The sequence below is a fragment of the Onychomys torridus genome, chromosome 18, assembly GCF_903995425.1.
Source record: "Onychomys torridus chromosome 18, mOncTor1.1, whole genome shotgun sequence".
NCBI classification, from domain to species: domain Eukaryota; kingdom Metazoa; phylum Chordata; class Mammalia; order Rodentia; family Cricetidae; genus Onychomys; species Onychomys torridus.
The window spans coordinates 14,776,435-14,801,920 of NC_050460.1; the positions used below are offsets into that span (position 1 = coordinate 14,776,435).

Consider the following 25,486-nt stretch of genomic DNA (forward strand, 5'->3'; position numbering starts at 1 on the left):
ATGGGGTGGTGGACACACATGTAATCTCAGTACTTGGGAGGCTGAGGCAGTGAGTATTAAGAGTTCAACTTCATGCCAGGTGGCAGTGGCACACGCCTTTAATCCCAGCACTCCGGAGGCAGAGCCAGGAGGATCTCTGAGGGTTTGAGGCCAGCTTGGTCTACAGAGCAAGATCCAGGACAGGCACCAAAACTACACAAAGAAACTCTGTCTCAGAAAAAAAGTTTCATGAGCTACTAAAGAGACACTGTTTCAAAAATGAACAAAGAAAAAGTAATAATCATTAGGATTAAAAATGTTTTCAATACCTGCATAAGTTATTTTCTGAAGGCTGAGAATAATTTATTAGACTTTAAAAAGAAAATCCCAGGGCAGTCAACCTGTGAATCATTTAAAAATATTTTTTTATTCCTTTTACCTTTTTTATTGAAAATATGTTTTTTTCTTATAATATATCCTGAATATGGTTTTCTCTCCCCAAACCCCTTGCAGATCCTCCCCACTTCTCCACCTATCCAAATCCACACCCTTTCTCTCTCATTAGAACACAAACAGGCACATAATAATAATAATAATAATAATAATAATAATAATAATAATATTAATAATAAATACGTAAAAACAGAATAGGACAAAACAAAGAAACAGTAAAACTTCTTAAGGTTATAAGGCTTTGAAGACAATACACAAATATTTATATAATAGGGGCTTAAATAATTATGCCTGCAAAAACAGAGCATTTTTTAAACGCAGTATTTTATCTTAATATGTCCCAAGGCTACTAAAGATTCAACATAAACATAATCTTTCCAGATTCTACTTAGAATTTATTTTTCAAAGTTGCACTTGACATAGAATACATTTCTCAGAATTTCATCTGCCTCTCAGTGGAAATAGTATGGACAAGTGTAATAAAACTAGGATAAAATAAAATGTCTAGATATATCAGAGCACAAGGTTTTGGAATCAAGAGAGTCATTTTCAAACCCACGTCTCTGTAGGTGTGAACTGTGTTGCATGGGGTAACTTTCAAACCTTTGTTTGGGTCCCTATAGAACCTCTGTACTATCTGTAGTAATGTGACAAGGAATACAAATTTAACACTTAGTAAATGGTGTATTGCTTGTTTCCACCAATGATGCCAGTTTAAAAGGAATTGACACCCCCAGAATTATCTTCATCATTTTGTTTATGCACACATGAAAGGGATTTGGAATTTTTACAGATGTTAGATTCAGAAGTTAATAGTTTTTTATGTAAATTCAAATCGGGGTCTGAAGAAGTTTGTAAAGTTACAAGTTTACAAGGATTTACTATTAAGAAACAGAGAGTCAAGACCTTACACCATAAAGATGAGGAGCTTATTTCCCGTTAGGCATTCTAATGTCTTCATCCAAGAGCTACCTCACTCTTCTGGCCCAGAGCATCATGGGTTTTAACTCAAACATCAGCTTCTGTGAGTAACAAATGGGCAGGAGAGGTGCATATTCAGCACAGGCATGACCTGCTTGCTAACTAGCTGATACTTTTGCAAGCAATAAACTAAAATGCCACCAAATTGTGTGTGTGTGTGTGTGTGTGTGTGTGTGTGTGTGTGTTATATGTGTAAGTGTGCATGAGGAGGCTTTATCACACTCTACATCATTCTCTTGAGACTGGGTCTCATACTGAACCTAAAGCCTACTCCTTTGGGGCTAGACTGTCTGCCTAGCAAGCCAAAGCAAACCTCCTGTCCCTATTCCCCACAGTGCTGGTGAGTATAGATCCTGGCCCAGATGCTCATTCTTCTAAGTGAGCAGCTCTCCTATGGGTTTTACATGCTCTTATTTACCTTCCTTCTTACACTATGGTAACAGGGTGGTGTTTGCCAGGGAACTAAAGAACTAAATATCCAGGAAGTAATGGTGGCCCACTCCTTTAATCCCAACTCTCCAGAGACAGAGGTAGGCAGATCTCTGAGTTTGAGGCCACTCTGGTCTGCAGAGCAAGTTCTAGGACAGTCAATGCTACACAGAAAAGCCTGTCTCGAAAGAACTAAATAGCATAACTGGCTGCTTCTACTCTCTGGAAAAATAGGACTTTTGGTGAGATACAAAACTCACAAAATATGTGCCTATAGATTCTCAATCACAATTTGAAACATAGAACTATATATTTAGTCCAGGTGGTTGATCCTAGCACTTGAGAAGCAGAGGCAGGTGGATCTCTGTGAGTTTGAGGCCAGCCTGGTCTGCAGAGTGAGTTCCAGGACAGCCAGAGATACAACAGAGAAACCCTGTCTCAAAATAAATAGATAGATAGATAGATAGACAGACAGACAGACAGACAGACAGATAGATAGATAAGCAAGCCAAAACAAAAAAAAACAAAAAAAAAATCAACTATATGTTTGAATGTTCTAACTCCATACTTAATTGCAATAAATGTATACTAATAGTTTTAAGAATAATTAATAAATATTGTAAGTAATAGTGATTTTACAATAGTAGCATCTCTGAAATTTTGACATAATGAGAAATTTATATATTGAGGATTTTGTATATCTCAGTTGTGATTTCTTGTTGATTTTGCTTTTTAAACACTTACCAGAATTTTCATTTATTTTTTTCCTCAAATTTCAGATTGTTAATTTGTATAAAGCTCACTGGTTTCTTTGGATTCTGCAAGTCACTGGGGTTAAAATTTATTTTATACTAAATTTACTAAACTATCTTTTCTAAATTGTACTAAAAGCATAAAATTTACCTTCTTCTCCTTTTTCAGTCAAGTCCAGCTCTAGAGTTAAGAGTATTTACATTGTTGTGTGAACAAGCTCCTAGAGTTTGTGTGTCACGGAACTGATACATTATATCCATTTAACAACTCCACATTTCCCTGGATTTCTGGCCCTTGGAATGCAGTCTTCTACTTCTTTCTGTGACTCTGATCACACCTAAGCAGATTATACAAGAGGTGTCTTTTGTACCTAGTTATTTAATCAGGCACAACTCACCTCAGGTGCACCACTGCTGCCAAATATGCCATCCCCGCTTCCCTTTAAGACCATGAAATATTGCAGTGTGAGTGTAAAGCCTGCATCTGTTATGTGAGTTACCTACTGATGAGTTGGAACATCTTTTCGTAAGTTTGTTAGTTAGTTGTCACAGTTCCTCATTGGATTACTTGATTCTGTGCTGAGCTGTAGTACTTTGTTGTTTATTTTTACATTAACCTTTTAAATGATATATTAGACACACAATTTGCAAATTCTTTTTTTTTTTATCTTCCTAAGGTCACTTTTTCACTCTGTTGAATGTGGTTCTTTGAAGCAATTTTTTTTTTTTAAATTTTGGTGTAGATTGATTTGTGTATTATTACAATGATTTCTGTGCTTCTGTGGTACATTAGAGAATACTTGCTAAATCCAGTGTCTTGAAACTTTCTCCTATGTCGTCTTCTAAGAGTTTTACAGTTTTAACTCTTATATTTAGGTCTTTGATCTATTTTGTGTTCATTTCTGCACATAACTTAGAGTGTGCAGCTTCCTTCTTTCCCATGTCAAAGTTATATCATTTTAAACATGGCTGTCATTTTTAGCTAAAACCCGGATTGAAGGCTCCTGACGAAGCTTCAGTGGAATTTACTCACTGTTTCATTTTATTTTTAAAGGCAACAATAACATATTTTAACAAGAGGTTAGTAAATGTAGGCTCATTGATCAGTCTTGAAAAGACTACATGGTTTATAAACATGGTCCTTAAACTTGGCCTCATAGCAAAATTACCACTGAATCCCCTTTAAAAACCTCAAGGATTAGAATCAGTGTGTCAAAAAAGAAAAATGGAACTCTTGGATTTATGTTATTTTCAAATTCTGATGGCAAGGTTTGAGAAACCAAGTCCTTAGACATTCCTAGGCTTTCAGCATTATTTTTCGTACTTTGAAAGAAATACGATTCTGATGCATTTACAAAATTTTTTGGCTGGGTGGTGGTGGCACACACCTTTAATCCCAGCACTTGGGAGGCAGATCCAGGCTGATCTCTGAGTTCACTGCCAGCCTGGTCTACAGAGTGAGATCCACGACAGGCACCAAAACTGCACAGAGAAACCCTGTCTCGAGAAAAAACATTTTTTGTGTGTGTCGTATTTTATTTATTATGCATGTGTGTGCACATGCTACAGCATGCATAGAGGTCAGAGGACAGGTGGCAGCAGGTCAGTTCTCTCCTTCTACCATTGACTCCTCAGAATGGAAACCAGGCTTAGCAGCAGGCGCTTTACCTGCTTAACCATCTTTCTGGCCCACGAATTCATTTTTCAGAAGAGACAGTAAAAATCCTGTGGATCTGTGTCTTGGATAGCAGTATCTTTAAAAAGTTCTTCATATATGATTCTGCTAATAGTCTGGGTGAAACTGCATTAGACAAGTGTGTCTCTTTTGTTGCTTTTTGCTGAAAGTGGTAACTGTGATGGAAACAGGCTCAAGAGAAAAACATCGCAGCCTGCATTGCAGTGAACACAGGCAATCTGCCGACTCTGATTTTCTGCTAGTTTTGCTGAGTACTGGCTAGGAAAGGAGCAAAGAAAGAGCATGGTTGGACAGGCATAGAGGATTCTGTGATTAGGAACATTCACCTGTATTACCATTTTGTATAAGCAAAGTCCTCATAGAGCAGGGCATTGATACCTTATTGGATTATCGACTCGGTATCTTGAGAGTTCTGGCTTGCTCTCAGCAGACTGATTGTATCTAGCCAAAGATGGGGAGTGATCTGGCCCTGTTAAGTACAGAAACTATCTCTGGTTGTCACAGCAGATGACATACTGAGTTCTGGAAAACCGTGACAATCATAGTGACCGCTCTTAGGACTCACAGCCTTCGGAGACACTTGTTTCCATCAAAATGACAGGAGGCAGATTTATTTATTATTTATCACTTCCTAAGTACCACCAGCAGTGAGAATTGTCATAGAGAACACAGCAGACACCACACATCTTTCAGAAAGGGAAGCGATTTGATTGAAATCTGCAGACTACTCTCATGCACTCAGTGTCTCCAGACCTGGTGATGTCAATTAGTGCAAGATGGGATAAGGCTTCCAGGAGAGGACACACATCTCAAGTCAAAACCACAGCCCTAATTTTCTGAACTCGGGGTCAAAGAAATTGCAACACTCTCTCCATTCTTTGTGTCTCATATTCTTATAACCTCCTTGAATATGAGGTCACAGGAGCACATGTGTTCATATAAATAAGAAGTTAGAACACCATTAATGATCAACTCAGAGAAAACAGCCTGTCAGAAAAATGAGGAAGATTCTTCCTCAGCACCAACCTTGGAAAACTGATATGTTAGTTGTTTCTTTTGTTTCACTGTGCCAATGGAGAATAGTGTGAGCACATTCTTCAGGAACTTCTAAATTAATGGAAAACAATATTATTTCATACAAAGCTGGATGTGGTGGCTCTATAACCCCAGTTATATGTCTCTAACTCCAGTACTTGAGAGGCAGAAACAGAAGGACTGGTATGTGTTCAAGGTCAGCCTAGGCTATATAGTGAGTATCACGTGAGCCAGGGCCATATAGCAAGACACTGTCTCAAAAAGGAAATCAATCCAAAACATATAAAGAAAAGAATGAATACAGTATTGGTAATTACACGAGGCAAAAAAAAAAAAAAAAGGCCTTTATCTTTCTATCTTTCTATGTGTTGTATCTAACCCATATCAAATGTTATTACAATTATATTTCACTTGGGTCTTGGCTATGTCTTGCAAGACTTCACCACCACCCCCCAGGGTCACAGGTCATGGAAGGAAGTGATAGGCCTTCTTAATTCTCCAGTATAAGTCAAAAACGTCTACTGACAGCTTCCTGTCTTCAGAAATGGGCTTTCGCACCACTGCTGTTACTCTTCAGAACTAAGAAACACATAGGTGCTTGCTGGCGATCATGTTTCCTGCAGGGTTGGGTCTCTGTTGGGAGGCCCTTACATTTCTTTCTGACTCTTCAACATTCAGATCTTTTCCTCGGCTTTGCTGTCAAGCTGTCACCCATTGCAGGCTTGAAAACTTTAATGACAGCCCACTCTTGTATGTCTAACAAGTCTATTAGAAACGTCTTCCTCCATTGATAGGATTCTCTCTCTAACATCTGTCTCCTGGAGGGCTTCGCACAGTCAATTTCATCCTGTTTCCAGTTTGCAGAGGCAACCAACTCTCATGTCCCCAGCTTCCTCTCCCCCTGTTATTCACTCCCACTTCCTTTGGTGTTCCAGGCAACAGCACTGGGATGTTCTAAGGGCTCTGTCCTTGTCAATATATCCAGAAAACAGAACCAGTCCTACTGTAAGCATATTTACTCCCGTCCTGGGACCCTGAAGTGTGCACATTTTATTATTGCTGTTTTCTTGCTTTCTTGTGATTGGACAGTGGCTGGGAACAAATAGTTTGCTCTACTCCTCTTGCAAAAGAATTACTCATCTTTAGTAAGAGAAATGGAGATGTTGATTAAATTTTCAATCTAAGACCAAAACAGCTAATTTTAGCAGACAAGAGACAAAATTCTCAAGTCTTCTTCAAAGAGTTCTTGGGCCCTCATGGGGGCTCAGTGAGGAGGAGGACTGAGTTCCATTGCCAGAACCATATGGTAAAGGGGAATTGACTTCACAAAGTTGTCTTCTGATGTCCACACATATACTGTGGCATGTGCACTCAAGCATATATGTACAGAAAAAAATATTTAATTAGTTGTGTGGGGAAAATATTCTTCTAGCTCATGCAATTACTTTTAAAGAGTACAAGGAATCATCAGTCTGAATTGTGAAGAAAAAAATCCTGTTTCCCAAATAAACTTCTATAAAAGATTGACATTTAATTTCAACTTAGACTTCTAAAGTAAGGGCCACATCCAAACGCAAAGAGAAACGGGCCGGTAAGGACTGAGATCTGCACTGGTGTTACAATTAGAAATTCCACTAGCAAAAACGTAAGTTTAAACTTTAACCAGGCAAAGCTTTTGTTTATTTATCACATAAGAGCTGTCATGATGTCCTTCTTTAATTAGTATATGTTAAATTATTTACATTTTCTTAAAATGAAGTAGGAAATTAAGAGGCTGAGATGGTCACAGAAGTGTGGCCTTACAGTGGCAGAGGGCTATTTCTCTCCTAACCTGATAGACCATCAGGGAAGTTATAGACATACTTCTCCAAACTGGACTTATAGAATGCCCATCTCATAGGAAGGCCCTTGAAAGTGTTTCTTGACTGTTTTGGTTGAAGGACATTTGACTGTTGTACCTATATTGAATTATTGCAATGCACAATGACCTATCATTGGCTCCTTGACTTTTCCGGAGCTGAAGTGTTGCTTAGTTCCATGTTTATAAAACTCGATCACATAAAGTTTTTGTAGCTCACTCTACCTACCAACTTCCCCTGGAACCCAAGTTCTGCAGTTGTTCTTGGGGAAATGCTGGAAACATTGAAGCCGATACAGCACAGAATATACTTTAGCCCTGGGGAGACATGCCCAATTCCCCAGCTGCATTTAAATTGCTTGGGAATAGTTTTTTAAACACTGATCCCTTGGATCTCATCTCAAACCAATTAAGTTGGGATCTCTAGGGTAAGATCCACAAAATGAAATAAGCTGGCTAGGTAATTTTTTTATGTATGCTTGTGGTTGAAGGGCAGGGGAGCAGCTTAAGAAATCATGGAATCATTGTGAGTGTTGCCAAAGCCACTGTAATGAGCAGCTTTGAGTGGTTCTCCTCCATCTGGGAACCAAATACCTTCATTATGTACCTTAATGAAATTCTATTTAAAAAGCACTTGACACTGTAAGATAAGACACTGTGTGGAAAGAATAAGTATGATCAGCTGGTGGTTCCCCCTTTCTTTTATCTCCTTGTTTAGGCAATTAAAAAATAGCAAAAAAAAAAAAAAAATTATAGCAAAAGTAAGCCCCTAACTCTTTCCCCAGGGCAAGTGTTTCTCTCCCTAGCCTGTGTTTAAACACTAATTTCAGGAGATAAAAAATACCTCATCTACATTGTTTTAAATAAACATAAATTTGGCAGAGAAGACCCAGAACCCTTTGCAGGTGTCTTCTGGGATCTATTCCCAAGAGACTGCCCTTGTTGTTCCCATGATTGCAAGAATGTACTTTTCTAGCAGACACCACCTGCTACTGTAATGGGAAGGGCACACACAGAGCCTCAGACTGTATTTAGGTGTTGGTCTTCAGTGAGTAAGTAGGGGGAGGATGCAATGAGAAGCTGGTCTTCCCTTGCGGTCTTGGGGCTTGCATGCCTCCCAAAAGCCAAAGCACAGGAATGAGGTCAACACAAGGAGGCCCTGCATGCAATGCTAGGAATCAAAAGATCCATGAGAAGCAAACACTCAAGAATGATGCAAGATGACGTAACAGCATGGTAGTAGTAACAAGCTACACTTTACTTCAGCTTTCTCATACACCCAAAGAACAGGGGTGCGGATCGGACATAAATGTGCATTCAAACAGTTTCTACCTAGAAATTCGGGGGTAAGGGTAGAGCTCACAGTAAACTACTTTCTTAGCATTTGCAATGTCTTGGGTTCAAAGCCCAGTATAGCCACAAAAAAAAAGTTAAAATTTTCCAAATGAAATTATTTTCATTCTATCTAAATGATGATTGCTTCTCCCCCCACCCTTGGTTCATACTTCTTCTGGTGTGTATCCTAACACACTTGATTGTTTTCAGCAATTTTTGTAGCCTGAAAAAGAAAAAGAAAAACAAAAACTATAAAAGCACATCTGTGGTTGGTAGCCACAACTTTGTGGCCCAGTCTCCAGAAGAAAACAGTAAAGTAACTTTTGCTTTATTTTTAATACATACTAAATCAGTGTTTGCTTGGTACATGTGAATTTCTAGGTACCAGACACAATTTTTTTCAAGATAGAAAGGGATTCAGAAGAGACCCCAGGGATGCTTAGATAAATCCAGGCACAGATAAAGCATTTCTGAAGGGCAGTTTGGCCAGTGTAGAAACAGCATGGTAACATTTATCTAGCACAGACTACCAGAACGCAAACCATGCTTTGGTTTTTCTGATAGTTGACAACTCTGTTACCTAGATTTGTGCTAAGCACTGATAATTTCAATATTTCTTAAATAAGCATGGGTAACGCTTTGAGCATAAGTTAAATATAAGTGCTTAGCCAAGAATTACACAATGTCTTGGTCATTTTTCTTTGCTGTGATAACATATCAAGACCAAAATCAATTTAGGGTTTATTTGGCTCACAGTTTATGGTCCACCATGAGGGGAAGCCAAGGCATGAACTCAAGGCAGGAACCCAAAGGCAGAAACTATCAGGGACAGTGGAGTAAAGCTGTTTGCAACTCACTCTCCATGGCTTGCTCAGCCTGCTTTCTTACAGCACCCAGGACCTCCTATCAAGTAGCACCACCCACAGTAGGCTATTTCCTCAACATCAACAATCAGTCAAGAAAATGCCTTCAGACTTGTCTACAGGCAATCTGGTGGAGACATTTTCTCAATTGAAGTTCTTCCCAGATAACTCCAATTTGTGCCAAGTTCACACACACACACACACACACACACACACACACACACACACACACACACCTAATCAATATACAAAGTTCTTGCTAGATCTTCAGAACTGATGCTCAATACTTTATAAATGTAGACAGGGTCTGCCATAAAATGGGTTGTAACCACTGTTAGCAAAGCCATAACATTGTCTCAAATTCTTCTGTTCCACACAAAGATCTACCTTTTCTTTTGTTTCTGAGTCCAATTCTTCACTATTAGAAACTGCTGAGCTTCTGTTCTGACTCCTTTGCCTGCTCTTGGGATCCTTTCCACCTATTGGGTTGCCTCATCCAGCATTAATATGAGGGTTTGTGTCTAGACTTATTGTAACTGTTATGCCCTTTTCGGATGATATCCCTAGGAGGCCTGCTCTTTTTTTTTTTTTTTTTCCAAATAAGAGAAGAGGGGGAGTAGATCTAAGGGGGAAGGAGAGGTAGAGGGTAAGATTGGAAAGGGTGGTGGGAGGGAGGGCAAACTGCAGTTGTGAGGTAATGTACAAAACAATAAAAGAAATGCCTGAGGTGATGGCCCACACCTTTTCATCCCAGCAATCAGGAGACAGAGGCAGGTGGCCAGCCAGGTCTACAGAGTGAGTTCCAGGACAGCCAGGACTACACAGTGAGACCCTGTCTCAAATAAATAAATACATAATAGATAGATAGATGATAGATAGATAGATAGATAGATAAAAATAATAAGAAAAAAAAAGAAAAAGAAACTGTTGAGGCTAATATGGTGATACGTGCCTGAATTCCAGAATTTAGTAGGTGGGGACAGGAAAATCCAGAGTTCAAGGTCAGCTTTGGTTACATAGTGAACTTGAAGCCACTCTGGGCTATTTAAGACTCAGTATCAAAAACTTAACACAACAACGGATGATTACAATGTTTCAATATACTTACCTTCAAAATGTTAAGATCCCTGCTGGTGCTAGCTTTGAATCTCTACACTTGGGAAGTAGAGGTAGGAAGAGCTTTGTGAGTTCAAGGCCAGCCAGGGATAAGTAGTAAAACCTGTCTCAAAAAATAAATAACTAAATAAAAACTGTTACTGGTTATATCATTAGAACTTATCCGGGTTGCCGGGTGGTGGTAGTGCATGCCTTTAATCCCATCACTTGGGAGGCAGATACAGGCAGATCTCTGTGAGTTCAAGGCTAGCCTGATTTACAAAGTGAGTTCCAGGACAGACAGGACTATTACACAGAGAAACCCTGTCTCAAAAAAACAAACAAATGAACAAACAAACAAAAAACCCGGTCAATCTCAGTCATCAAGAAGATAATGACATGTAAATAACTGTTTGATTGATGATCAAATGGTTGGTTGGTTGGTTGGTTGGTTGGTTGGTTGGTTGGTTGATTGACTGATTGATTGCTGTGCTGGACAGCAAACCCAGGGCCACCCACAAAAATTCTACCACTAATCTACACCCCCAGCTCCAAGTGCAAATTTGTATCTAAAATACAAAATGTCACATATCCATGACACACATGTGCAATCCTACCCATACTCACACACAGAATCACACTATCTCTAGAAAATATCACTTTACTCTTTAGTGTCTTTCCAACCTCTGAAATGTGGAAACCTGGGTAGGGCTTAATTAATCATTAGAGGAAAGTGGGAAACGGAGCTTTACCTGCGAATCCAGCAACATCCTCACTTTCTTGAGTTGAGTCTGTAGGAGTTTGTCAGTGGCTAGGCTGTAGAATGATGCTCTAGAGAATGTTAGTTGGGAAACCTAGCAAAAAAGATTTTAAAACCATGACTAAAATTAAGAGGATGACTTAAATATGTTACCTTTTCCCTAAAGTCAGGTGCCATAAACTACAACTGTCTGTGTCTTTTAGCAGGGAAATACATCCTTCTGAGTTGGTTGGCAGAGCTTTCCTCCTAATCACTAGGAAATTAGTAAATAGGAAAATGAAATCAAATGACCTGGATCCCATTAGACAGAAAACGAATTAGAATGTGGTTCCAGGTAGAGGTAGCTTCCCATCTCACCAGACCAAAAAAAAATCTTTTTTTTTTGGTCATGCTGGGATTGACCCAGAGCCTTGGATATACTAGCAAGTTCTCTATGGCTGTTCAAACCTCAAATTTGAATTCTTGATTTTGAGTTTACTTTTTCTGATTTTTTTTGTGTGTGTATTAACTATTTTTATTATTTGAAGAATTTTTTTAATGTGCATTTGCAATCTAGGACTGTCTACATCTGTACTCTAAGCTATACAGAGATGTTAGAAAACCCATGGTTTCTTCAATTTTTTATCTTTCTTTCTATGTATTTTATGGTATTATCTTTTTAAAATTTTTTTTTCTCCTTTTTTTATTTATTATATTTGTGTTTTAATTTTACACATCAGCCATGGGTTCCCCTGTACTCCCCTCTCCCGCCCCTGGCCCCACCTTCCTCCTAGCCCCTCCCCTCCATTCCCATCTCCTCCAGGGCCAAGACTCCCCTGGGGATTCAATTCAACCTGGTGGATTCAGTACAGGCAGGTCCAGTCCCCTCCTTCCAGGCTGAGCAAAGTGTCCCTGTGTAAGCCCCAGGTTCCAAACAGCCAGCTCATGAACTAAGGGTCCCACTGCCTGGGTGCCTCCCAAACAGTTCAAGCTATTCAATTGTCTCACTTATCCAGAGGGCCTGATCAAGTTGGGGGCTCCACAGCTTTTGGTTCATAATTCGTGTGTTTCCATTAGATTGGCTATTAGTCCCTGTGCTTTTCCAATCTTGGTCTCAACAACTCACACTCTTGCAGTCCCTCCTCTTTCTCGACAACTGGACTCCTGGAGCTCCACCTGGGGCCTGGCCGAGGATCTCTGCATCCACTTCCATCAGTTATTGGATGAGAGTTCCAGCTCAACTGATAGGGTGTTTGGCCATCTGATCACCAGGCTTTCTCTCAACCATTGCCAGTAGTCTACAGTGGATGTTTCATTGTGGATTTCTGGGGACCTCTCTAGCACTTTGCTTCTTCCTGGTCTCATGTGGTCTTCATTTATCATGGTCTGTTATTCCTTGTTCTCCCTTTCTGTTCTTGATCCAGCTGGGATCTCCTGCTCCCCTAAGCTTTCTTTCCCTCAAACCTTGCCCTTCATTACTCCCACTGTTGTCCAGGTTGTTCATGTAGATCTCATCCATTTCTCTGTCATTGGGTGATCCCTGTGTCTTTCCTAGGGTCCCGTTTTCTAGGTAGTCTCCCTGGAGTTGTGTAGCAGTCTAGTCATCTTTGTTTTACATCTAGTATCCTATTATGAGTGAGTACATACCATGTTTGTCTTTCTGAGTCTGGGTTACCTCACTCAGGATGATTTTTTTTTCTAGGTCCATCCATTTGCTTGCAAACCTCATGATGTCATTGTTTTTCTCTGCTGAGTAGTACTCCATTGTGTATATGTACCATATTTTCTTTATCCATTCCTTTTCCTGATATTTTAAGACTTTCATTGTATGAACTGCTCTTGAGTCAAACCTCTCTCTTCCTCCTTCATCTCTCCTAAATTTCATAAAATTGACTTTTGCCTAACAGTTAGACCATCTACCACATTAAGACATTTTAAGACTTTAATTCTATTATCCCATATAGGGACTCTCTTCTCTATTTTAATACCAGCTGCTAAGTTAAAACTCCAGCATTCTTTCGATCCCCTTACTAATTAATAAGTTAAGCAGAGCAGAGCCTGAGGAATCTCACTGCACTTCACTAAGGCTTGGTCAAGGCTGCCAAGGGCACTCAAACCCATACTTGGGGTGCCACCGCACAACTACATATCAATGTACCCCATTTTGCTGTCATTCTGACTACTTTTCTACCCAATTTAGGACTTGGCATTTTGAGAGATTTTTGTCCCAGGCATTGTGAAAATCACCCCATAAATTGCGTCAACACTGCTCTTGTTACAGTTTTTAAAAGCAACACAGCATGTTGCAATCCTATCACCATCTCTGAACCCAGGACAGACACACTTCAGCTGCCATGTCTCCATCTGAAGCCCTCAGGTTCCTGGCAGTGCTGATAAGAAACTGGGTCTCTCAAATGTTGAATTTTGGATTTTTTAAAATGTATTTTTAAAATAAAGTGGCAGTCTTACAAAAAAGTAAGATGAGTAGAATGCAATGGAAAACAGTGGCAAAGACACACAATGGAATGGTTTTCAGTCATATAAAAACAATAACCAACTGGGAAATCTTAACAGCATAGATGAGTCTCAGAGTGGTTAGGCTGGTGAACGCAGTCACAGGGACTCATGGATGTTATGATTTTGTTTACATGGGATTCAGAGGAAAAGCAAGAACTGTAGCTAGAGAAATTAGAGCACCACTTTGTCAGGACCAGATAGTGAGAAGTGAGAAAATGGGTCTGAGAAATCCTTGTTAGTAATGAGAGTAGTTACACAAATGTTTGTCAAACACACCCAACCACAAAAAGCAAGTACTACTTTAGATAAAATCAAACTAGATAAGCTTAAAGAAATAATTATTATAATAATTAATGAAGACTTTAGGGGCCTGCCTTAAAGCCTTCTTTTCAGGGTTCTAAAACAGTTGTTACAACAAGTGAGGAAAAACTAAATATCTGAGGGTGAAGGAATGAATTTGCTCATATCATACTTTGTTGCATGTCTCTTTGTTCTTCTGCTTCTCTACATCTACAGCTTCTTCTCAGCTCTCATTCTTAGCTCCTCTCTTGCCTGATCATTCACACATTTCTAACAGGAGACTCATTGCAATCCTGAGAAAAGTTTCAAAACCATCAAGGTCATAGCACATTCCTAGAACGGACGATAAGGAGCAGAGACATTACCATGGTAACACAAGGTTCCAAGGTCTCAGGACCAGAAGGAGGGGGCAAAGTGCCCAGTGCGAGAAACTCTGAGATACAGCTTTTTATCAGGAGACATGGCAAGCAAGGAATTAGCAGGCTTTTCTTAGGATGTTTTGTGTTAGTAACCTTGGTAAGACACCTCTGACTCTGACCTTATGCATATCTGTAAAGTTTTAAACTTATGATCTATTTACAAAGGCCTTTAGTCTAATTTGAACTTGCTCTGAAGTGAAAATGAGCAAAATGCATGCAGTTTGTGTCAGACTGAGGAGAGATTGTTATTTTGATAGTCTGAGCAAACGGAACAAAGCAGGCTTTAAGTGTTTACAGTCTTGTGGGACAATAGATCTGGCTATGAAGCATCTCCTAGTATATTTTCTATGTATCAAAATTATATAGCTAAATAAAAAGTCATCTTCCTGACCACCCACAGATATATGTGCCCATAAGTCTGAGATATAATCATGAGATTACATATACACATTTTCTGAAAATGTATGGTAATGGTGAGATATCACAGCTGTTATAGATGAAAGCAACAGTATTCAGAGTCGGTGGCCTACAAGCCTTGCTTGACAGTTTAGCCCATCATTGAACATTCCATTGGTGGGTTGACATCTAAATTATCAATTGCTATAAACTGTAATTACATTATGGCCCCACAATAGCTCATGAAGATGGCCTCTGATAAATGAGGCTAGAGAAGATAGCTTAGTGATTAAAAGCTCTAGTCACTTTTCCTGAGATTAGATTCCCATCACCTACATGGCACTTCACAACTATCTGTGACTCCAGTTCCAGGGAATCTAACACTCTGTTCTGGTCTCTGTCAGCACCAAGCCTGAAAATGATGCACAGGCATACATGTAGGCAAACACTCATGCACATAAAACAAGATTAAACCTTAATATACATTATTATAGGAATGTCTTCTGGGATGGTCACACATGCCTTTAATCCCAGGATTTGGGCAGCGAAAAGCAGGCAAATCTCTATGAGTTCAAGACCAGTCTGGTCTGCAGAGTGAGTTGCAGGACAACCAGGGTTACACAGAGAGACCCTGCCTCAAAAGAACAAGAACAAAAACAAAAACAAAAGAAAGGAAGGGAGGAAGGGAAAGAGGGAGGGAGGGAGGGAGGGAGGGAGGGAGGGAGGGAGGAAGGACATAAGTTCCAGGACAGCTAGGGTTGTTACACAGAGAAACACTGTCTGAAAAAAACAAACAAAAACCAAGAGAGAGAGAGACAGAGACAGAGACAGACAGAGATACTCATGTTTTAGAAAATGTAGGTTATTAAGTTACATGTAATAAGTTCTACAACAAATTCCTATAATAATAATTTTCATCTTGTTTTTTTGAGACAAAGTCTCACTGTGTAGCCCCAGCTAGACTGAAATTCTCTATCTTGACTATTCTTATTTACTAAATTATCAGTGACAAAGTATTGCTTTTCTTTTCAACATATATTAATGTTAGCTAAAGTCAAGGTAAATTTTGTAAGTTATCCCAAAGACTTTGGAAATCTCTAGAACAGCATGAAGAACATGCAAATATTTTACTCTTGTCAATGGGTATATCACAGTTGTCAACATCTATAAATGGCACTATGGCACTGTAGTGGGGACAGGACACTATAGCCAGAGCATCACCCTCCCCATGTTCATGGATTGATGTCATCCACATATAAGATGACCAATCCTATTAGCATTTTCTCTAACGTGTGTCAGTAGGCTAACTTAGATTCTTTGTTTGAATTGTTTAACTTTTTTATGATAAAGATTTATATCTTAGGAGTGGTGACTAGCAGCAGGTAACATACTAAGATGGGAGTATCTAATGAAAAACTATTGTCATTGTAACTTTAACAACCTATATTTGTACACAGTAGCTTTACTTATTGGATATAGAATACATATATACATATATACTCAATACTGTATTATCTGTTATAGTGTATGCCTAACATGTGCCCAGTATGCATTCTGTATTATTATAAGATACAAGCTTTGGAAAGAAAATTTACAGTATCACTTTAGGACAATTTCACACAAATGAACAATATGGATGGTTTTCTTCACAAGAGGGCTAATGTGCAGCTATATATTTGTTCAATGAGAGATCTATTTCATAATTGGATGTGATATTTATGCTGAGCTTGAAACATTTCCCACTTGAACTTACTAGTTTCTCTTAGTTTTCTTCCAAGACAAAGAGAGCAGCTTACATATGATAGAACTTTATTTCTCAATATCTCAGAGTCTAGATCTAAATAGATTCTTTCTATGTCCTTCTGTCTCTGTCACCAAGCTGGTATCTTCATGTGTATAAAGTATAGATCCTTTGCAAAGAAATGGAGGCTATTCAGTGTCTATACAAGCAATGAGAAATACCTCTGTCTAATTATATTCTGCTATGGACAGTTTGATCTCTTCTCAAAAGCAGGGAAGAAGAAGCTACAATACAATCCACAGGTGGATGGTTATGTGCCTAAAAAAGCGCTATTGCCATTAAAGGAAGGAATGAAGTCAGAGGAACCAGCTATCAGGTGCACTCAGTCAACTCTGGTTGTCTTATGAGTCATTTTAGTTATACAAAATGGCACATAGTTTACGGTAACAATGTTATAGATGCATATGACATGTGTTAATTGCATGCACTCCTTACGACCTGACCGTCCAGTCCTCTTCCTAGTCTCCAAGAGTTACTCTCAATATCCTGAATTATCTTCCTCAAGTGTGATCTATGCCTACACATGCATGCATGACATTCTCTGGGAAGCAAGATGATCCTTGCTTATAGAAAGACGCATGTTCTACCTACTTCCTAATAAGATGAACAACCAAGTTACATGTTACTCAGACTTGCTGATAATTTGTACACATAAAATCTGTCAACAATGAGCCTTTGTCTCAATGGATTGTAAGCTTCTTATTGGTCTTATTGGTCAAGGGGAATAACTGGATTGTATTGTTTCCATAATAAACAGAAACATCACAGAATGCGGTAAGTGTTCAACGGAATGTTCTGAATTAAATAAAGGGATTTTTATGTTTCAAATTATTCACTTTTTTTCCCTACTTCTTCTCATTTCCAGTTTGATCACTCATGGTTTTGGGACACCAGCAATATGTGCAGCTCTAAGCACTTTCCAAACAGTCCTCAGTGAGATGCTTAACTACTTGGAAAAACACACTACTCACAAAAACGGTGGTACGGCAGACTCTGGCCAAGGACATGCCAACTCGGAGAAAGGCCCGCTGCGGAAAGCTTCAGAAGCTGCTGTGAAAGAGAGCAAAACAGAAAAGACAGACTAGCTACATCGAACAGAATCTATTTCCAGAGAGTCTTGCTGCTCGTATTTTTTTTTCAAATATATATATCCTTGAGGGTGACTAATTTTCAGTGGACCAAATCTTTACCCTCCCCAAGGCTTCCATAAAATAAAATCAAAATGGAAATGAAAAAAAAAATGAAACAAAAAGGACAAATCTAGAAAAATGGAGTAAAAAAAAAAAAAAGGAAAACAGCAGTGTAACTGTGTGATGAAATTGTTACTTTTAAATTTTATGTTATGATAAAACTCCTTTTGTGCACGTAGTATATTGTTCTGAATTATATACACCACAGTTTTCCAGCACTTCTGGACTCTGGAGGGGAAGCACATGCTTTTTCACATGTAACTGATGCACTTTCTTAGCCAGCTATGTAGTTAGGGATCAGAGAGCATGACCAAACTGGAGTCTGCTACCAATGGCTGCAGCCCCAGTCATCCTTGACTTAACTCCCTGTCACTCAAGAGTGCCTCTTCCCATTAAATAGGCCAATCTTACATTCATCCACTAGTACATGTTTGGGGAACTGACAAGGGCAGTCACGAACTTTTGTTCTGTGAACTGGCAGCAATTCTAAATATTTGGTCACCCCAGATAACTGAATTATCCGTGCCTTGGTGGTGTTTAAAAATTCCAGAAACTGTCTCCCTTCTATCTACCATTCCCTTCCTCTTAGGCCCCCTCCCCCACTTCTAAGAAGATATTCAGAAGACATATATGACACTGGAGGGGATGAGAGATGAACTCTTCCATGCCAACCTCCCAGTTCAAAGAAACACCGAATTTAGTACATGGGGTATACAGATACAGGAGAGGGGAGCTTTGCCACTCACTATTGTGAACTCTGTGGAATGCAACACTGTTTTGCCTGAAAATTATGAGAATACGAACAGTAGCATTTCTGAGAAGTCCTGCCTGTAAGACATGGGGCCCCTTAGGGGACTGGGGGTAATGACTGTGTGGTTGAAGCGAGAGCCATGTTTTTCTGCATCTGTACTACATCTACTTGTCCCATATGTTCTAAACCTTTAGAGGCCCAAAAGCATCCAGGCTACATTCAATAAAGAAAACAGAATAATCAGAGAGAAGATCTTTACGTTTAAACCTTTTATGTTCACTTTTATTTCATAGCTTGTTCTTATAGCTTCCTTGTCTTTTAGTTAAGACACTACAAATGAGAAGTTCCTGACTGCAAAGACCAGGGCTAATTGAAAGAATGTTTGGTCCACAGAAACCTGTATGTGTCAAGAAAGTCCATTGCTACCATGTTGTACTAGCCTTTCTACTGTTAACAAATACACCTCTAGATAGGCAAATAAAAACATAGATCATATGTAATAAAGGAGTTATTTTCATGTGTGGACACTCAACATTTAGTTTAGCATGAAAATATTACCCTCATTAACATATTTCAATTATTTTTTAAAAATCTCTGCCATATTGTAACTTCATGGAGAATATTAGCATTATTGCTAATGAGAGGAAATATCTGGAATTTTTGTGTATCAATCAAAGGAACTATTTTTACCTGACAATAATTCTTAAAACACTTATCTTGAATCTTGTACAGGAAAGAACCATAACCACTGAAAACCTGAAGTTTTTCTTTAAATTTATTCAACAGGAAATATACTGAGGAATTCCCTAACACTGGGATTTCATAGTAATACAGTAGAAGAACTTAAAATAAAAAATTGTAAAAGTAAAGAATTACGATTTTACATGTTTAGTTCCATTTTTCAAATTTTACCACTACTTTAATTTCATGGCTTTAATTTCTATATCAAACAAGAATAAAACAAAGCCAACACTCTTCCACAGTTCCAAATTTCATGAGAAAATGAATGATACCATGTTACAAGTTTCCCATATTGTAAAATACACACACAAAACAAAAATGATAAATATTTGAGTTTAGTAAGTGGTAGGAAAGTTACACCTAGATAATATTGACTACTATTTCCTCAATGAAATTTCCACATTAATTGTTTTTATTCCATTTATTATTAACAATACACTTGTGTTTAACATGGCATTTTGAGATGCATACTACTAGGTACTTGACGTAGTTATACACCATGTCAAATGCTAACCAATAATCAGATGGAACACTAGATCTGGCTTATGTTACCAGTCTACTTCCTCACCCTTAGTTGTAACTAGTTTGGGTTCTAAACACCTCAGTAGGGGTGTTATTATTTATTAGCCTTGAAACAAAATGTAACTATAACTACAGTGCTTATTACTTACCAGGATTGTGGGTGTTTTAAGAGTCTTAATGGACAGCACCCATCATTTCATTTAACCAGCCATTAGAACATAAATGAGTTGATGGACTGGTCCTGTTTAGAATCATCATTTATTATCATATTCTAATAGACATTGTTAATGCCAGCTTTTGCCTTGTAAATAATAGGTATTCAACACTTTTTAAATAAATGAGTAAATGAATGTGTGTTTGTTCTTTGTCCAAAATGGGCCAAAGGACCTTCTAATTTTTGATGTTTCCTTTCTATGCTCAATGTTTCAGTTGAGCTTGTTTCCTTCCCCCATGGTAATTTGTGGCTAAATTCTATTTGGATAAGGAAAACTTTTCATGATAGCCCATTAGTTGCATAGAGACACATTTAATATGGAAACCCAGTTAGATATCAAAATTTCAATAAGAATCAAATTAGAATATTTTCCTAGTTTATAATGAAGGTAGCTAACAAAAGTACAGTTTTCCATGTTATAAGTGATATATAAGTCTATTCAGATTAACTATTACTCAGACAAAAACAATTGTACAAATCTATTACACTTACTAAAACAATAAGAATTTAGCATTTAAACTTGGTGGGGTAAGTTAAGTTTCTATACAAAGACATGCTTGCTTTACAAAATGTCACAGCCATAGCTCTTCCATTAGACTTACCATTGGACTTAGGTTTGGTGGCTCTGAAAAAAATAACAAAAACTCCGAGTTACTCTCTTCTTTCTCTGCCATGTAAAGATGCTGATCTGTCCACCCCCTGCCTCTTAGTAGATTCCTTATCACTGGGAGTAATTTCTCGTTGACCTTGCAGGTTCTCTGCTTACTGTTTCTTGGGGAATGTGTAACAGGTGTTACGCTGTAAGCATCATCATCTATTGGTGACAGTGATAAGAATTTCATCCTTTGCCACCTGGTGCTTCTAAGATAAATGTGTCAATAAATTATCTGTACTAATAATGAATGAAAAAATAGAATCCATTTTCTCATATTCTCTTTTCCTTTGTGCTTCTTTGTAAGCATGAGTGAAATTTTGTAAACTGGGTCATACAACAGTGTGTTATCTTCTTACCAAAGGCAAGCCAATATATGAGAGGCATCAAGGTCTAATGGCTAACAGTACCATTCTGGGGCCAAGCTACCTGGAATCAAACAATGATTCTTTGCTTCATATTGTGTGATCTTGGACAAACTGTTGAACCTTTCTGTGCCTTTAACCCTTCCCCTCTGTGAAAAGAAGATAATAATAGTCATCTACTCCCAGAATTACTATCATAACTGCTTATCTCCAAACAAGAAAAGATTAGTGCCATGTGAGTGCTAACTATTGTCTTCAATACTTAAAATTTGGATAATAGATTTTTACCTAGTGATTAGTTTCTTGTCAATCTACAAAGCCACTTCTATGCCAAATTATTTCCTAAAGACTGGAGATACAGAGGGAAATAGAACATTATCCCAATTTGTATGACTGATACCAGTCGTTGAAATGTGGGAACTGCCATATCACAAACAAATACAGAATACCATAGTACAAAGCTGATTAACATCTAGAAAAAAGAAACTGGAGCCATGGAGCAAAATCAAAGAAGAGGGTGGTAATCAGGAAAGGGGGAAAGTGAAAATAAGGACAACGATGCTGGTTGTGGGAGAGCTTAAACACTAAGACACAGGAAGGATGCTGTGCAAATGCCAGCAGATTCACTTTCTATTTCTGGTTATCCCTACCTGCTTACTTTATTTGGTAGTGATAAAGATGTCGGCCACACTGTCTCAGAAAAGAAGTGTGACTCAAACACAAAGAATGCCAACAACAAGAGGTAAATTTCTATATAGTTTTTTAGTTTCAATCCTGAAGCACCTTCCCACCTCTCTAAGGCTGAGATATGGATTCAATGTTAGGGCATTTGCCTACCATCTCAGAAGCACTGAGTTAAATCCCTAGAACCCCAAACAATAATAAACAATCTTAGGCTCTTAGGAACTTATGGTTAAAAAGCTTATCCAAATGAACAGTTATACTGTGCAGACACAGAACCACACATGCACACACACACACACACACACACACACACACACACACACACACGACCAGAAATAGCCTAGTGGTTTGGGAAAGAGGGGAACAGGAATTTTAAACAGCTTAGATATTATTGAATCTCTGATATCTCACCACATACTAGAGGTGAGTTTGGTTTTTCACGGCTCATGACAAAGGATGCTTGTTACTACCAGAGGAAAGGGCAAGGTGCACAAAACAAAAACAAAAGCCCTGCATCAAGCAGAGTGAAAGGACAGCCTCTAACGGTGTGATTCTAGATTAGTGGTTCTTACAGAGCCGCACAGATCCCTCCAAATATTCTAAACATAATGCAGACAGACTAGGATGCTAGTGGGTGCAGGACAAAGCAGAGAAAACTGCATCTGCTGTGTCAAGCTCAGCAGGAAGCAATCCAGACAGCTGGGAAAGATGCAGAGTCCACACAGATTGGACACAATAACATACAGGTATGTGTCCAACACATGCTATAAATGCAGAAAACCCTCTAGGCTTTCAGAATGAGGGACATGAATAAAGGTGGACAAACAGGTGTTATGAGGATGAAAGAAAAAAATGAGATGCCAACATTAGCAATTATTTATTAGCTACTATGCCCAATGATAGGAGAATAGGAGAGTGCACATAACGTTAGTGAAATCTGGGAACTTCAAGAAAAGAGCCCTCTCACCTGTGGTCTTTGCACAAACCTCTGAAATCTATCTTAGGTCTTATGAAGAAGGTATTTCTGAAGTAGGGTATCCTACTATTGGGTATGTAAAAGGCTGGAGGCTCAAGACCTAAACTTTCTTTTCTGCTGGAGTAATGCTGGCTATAATTGGTGACCTGCTGGATCGTACTTCCCCTTTCTTGTTCTTCCTAATTCTAAACATTGTTTCCCACTGATAGATGCCTACTGGAATCTTGACAATTTTCAGCTTCATATGGAAACTTAACCCCCCTCCCCCCACCACCACCCCAAAAAAACAGTATAGGTAAAGCAATCAAGAATAATGAAAGACTGCTAGAGGTATCACCAAGCCCAACCTTAAATTGTACTACAAAGCTATAATGATAATAAAAAACCCAGCATGGTATTGGAACGAAAACAGACACATTGATCAATGGAATCAAGTTGAAGAGCCATATATAAAACCGCATACCTATGGTCACTTGAGTTTTTAGAAAGTAGCCAGAAATACATGCTGGAGAGTAGACACCATCTTTCACATATAGTGCTGATCAAACTGGATGGCTGCATGTAGAAGAACCTAAATAGATCCATACTTACCACCCTGAATGAAATTCGACTCCAAATGGATCAAGTACTTCAATATAAAACGAATACACTGAACCTGATAGAAGAAGAAGTGGGGAATAGCATCAAACATATTGGCACAGGAGAAGGCTTCTGAACAGAACACCTTTAGCACAGGCACTAAGGTCAACAATTAACAAACAGGACCTAGTGAAACATAAAAGCTTCTGAAGGGCTAAGGACACTATCACTAGATAAAGTGGCAATCTACAGAATGGGAAAAGATTTTTACTAACTACACAGCCAATAAGAGCTAATATCCAAAATATATAAAGAACTAAAAAAAAATACATATCAAGAAAACAAACAGCCCAGTTTAAAAAAAAAAAAAATGGAGTACAGACCTAAAGAGATACTTCTCAAAAGAGGAAATGTTTAGAGAAATGTTCAAAATCCAGTCACCAGGGAAATATGAATCAAAACTCCTTTGAGTTTTCATCTTATACCCATCAGAATGGTCAATAAAACAAATGATCGCTTGTACTGGCAAGAATGTGCAGTAAGGGAAACACTCATCCATTGTTGGAGTGTAGACTTGGACAGTCACTGTGGAAATCAGTGTAATATTTCCTCAAGAAGATGGGAATCAATCTACCTCAAGATCCAGCTCTATCACTCTTGGACATACACCCAAAAGATGCATAATCCTGCCACAGAGACACTTGTTTAGTCAGTCATTGCTGCTCTACGCACATAGCCAGAAACTGGAAACAACCTAGATGCCTGTCAACACATGAATGGATAAGAAACATGTAGTACATGGATGGAGGGATGGCTCAGCAGTTAAGACCACTGGCTGCTCTTCCAGAGGTCCTGAGTTCAACTCCCAGTAACCACATGGTGGCTCACAACTATCTATAGTGGAATCTGATGCTCTCTTCTGACTTAAAGTATAATGCAGATAGAGTATTCATAGTTAAAAATAAATCTTTAAGAAAAAAGTGGTAGGTACATTTACACAATGCAATATTACTCAGTTGTATAGAAAAATGCACAGGTAATTGATACAACTAAAAAAGCCTTCCTGAGTGAAGTAATATAGTCCCAGAAAGACACATATGGTATGTATTCATTTATACGTGAGTATTAACTATTAAGTCAATGATAACCAAGCTACAATTCTTAGAACCACAAAGGTTAGATATTGGTGAAATTATTAAGGCCACTCCATGTAGTTAAAAGGGAGGTTTATTTTGTGGGATAACTTACAAATGAAGGGGTAGGTTGCAGGGTCTGGCAAAGGTATATTGCAGTCCGGCGGTGTTCTCTGGAGAACTCTGCTCGGTCTACCTCCAGCATCCAGGGTCCCTGAACCAAGAGAGAGACCTCCTCTCCATCCTTGGTCTTCCACTTCCTCCTCCACCCTGCCTTGTGGGTGTGACCATTACCGAAGCCTCAATGGGGGTTGGAACTTCCAGGCCAATGCTGGGATGGCTGTCCACTACATCTCCCCCTTTTGTCTAAATAAAAAAGTTCTAACCTAATACAAGACTATATACAAAGAGATGGTTATCAAATATTGTCCAGGAGTAATGAGGGATAATGACTTAGATAAGTTGGAATTACAATAAGTGCAAACAATATCAAGCAAAAAATCCACTACAGTTAGGTGTAATGTAAAGGACTAGGTGATACAGATGGATCTGCCTATACAATGGAAATAGAATATTTAGTTGTAGATGTATGGGTGGGGACTGGAATGGGAATATCAAGTGGAAAAGGAGGGAACAAAGGGAGAGACAGCTAAAATTAAGGGCCATTTGAGGCGTAGTATAAACACCTAACACAGTAGAAGCTTTCTAAAATATATACACATATGAAGGCAATCTAAATGAAATTGCCAAATAATGGGTGAGAGAGAGCCCCAGCTGGACATCTCTTGTCACCAAATGAAGCTTCCAAGTGGGTTACATCTAATTGAATTGTTGACAAAAGGAGTCCATGGGAATCCCCACACAACCATGGCTGTTGCCAAGATAACAGGTTGCTTTCCACGAACTGACAGCAAGGCCCCATTGCTGAAGGCAAAACTAACATAACCCATTGAACATGGAGAAGTAGAGTTGATGCCTACCCAGAGCTTACAATCCTATATGCTACTGTCTTTGGTTTGGGAAGGTAACTC

At 38.7% G+C, this 25,486-nt stretch overlaps 1 protein-coding gene across 3 annotated transcripts in view; it reads left to right on the plus strand.

The window, feature by feature from the left end:
* The window catches only part of Tfap2d (transcription factor AP-2 delta), a 59,562-nt gene extending 38,566 nt beyond the window's left edge, over positions 1-20,996 (plus strand). For all 3 annotated transcript variants that reach the window (XM_036168289.1, XM_036168290.1, XM_036168288.1), the window contains one exon: positions 17,514-20,996. In XM_036168289.1, the coding sequence (XP_036024182.1) occupies positions 17,514-17,733 (220 nt within the window). In that variant the 3' untranslated portion in view covers positions 17,734-20,996. The remainder of the gene's footprint in view (positions 1-17,513) is intronic.
* The last annotated feature ends 4,490 nt before the right edge of the window (positions 20,997-25,486 follow it).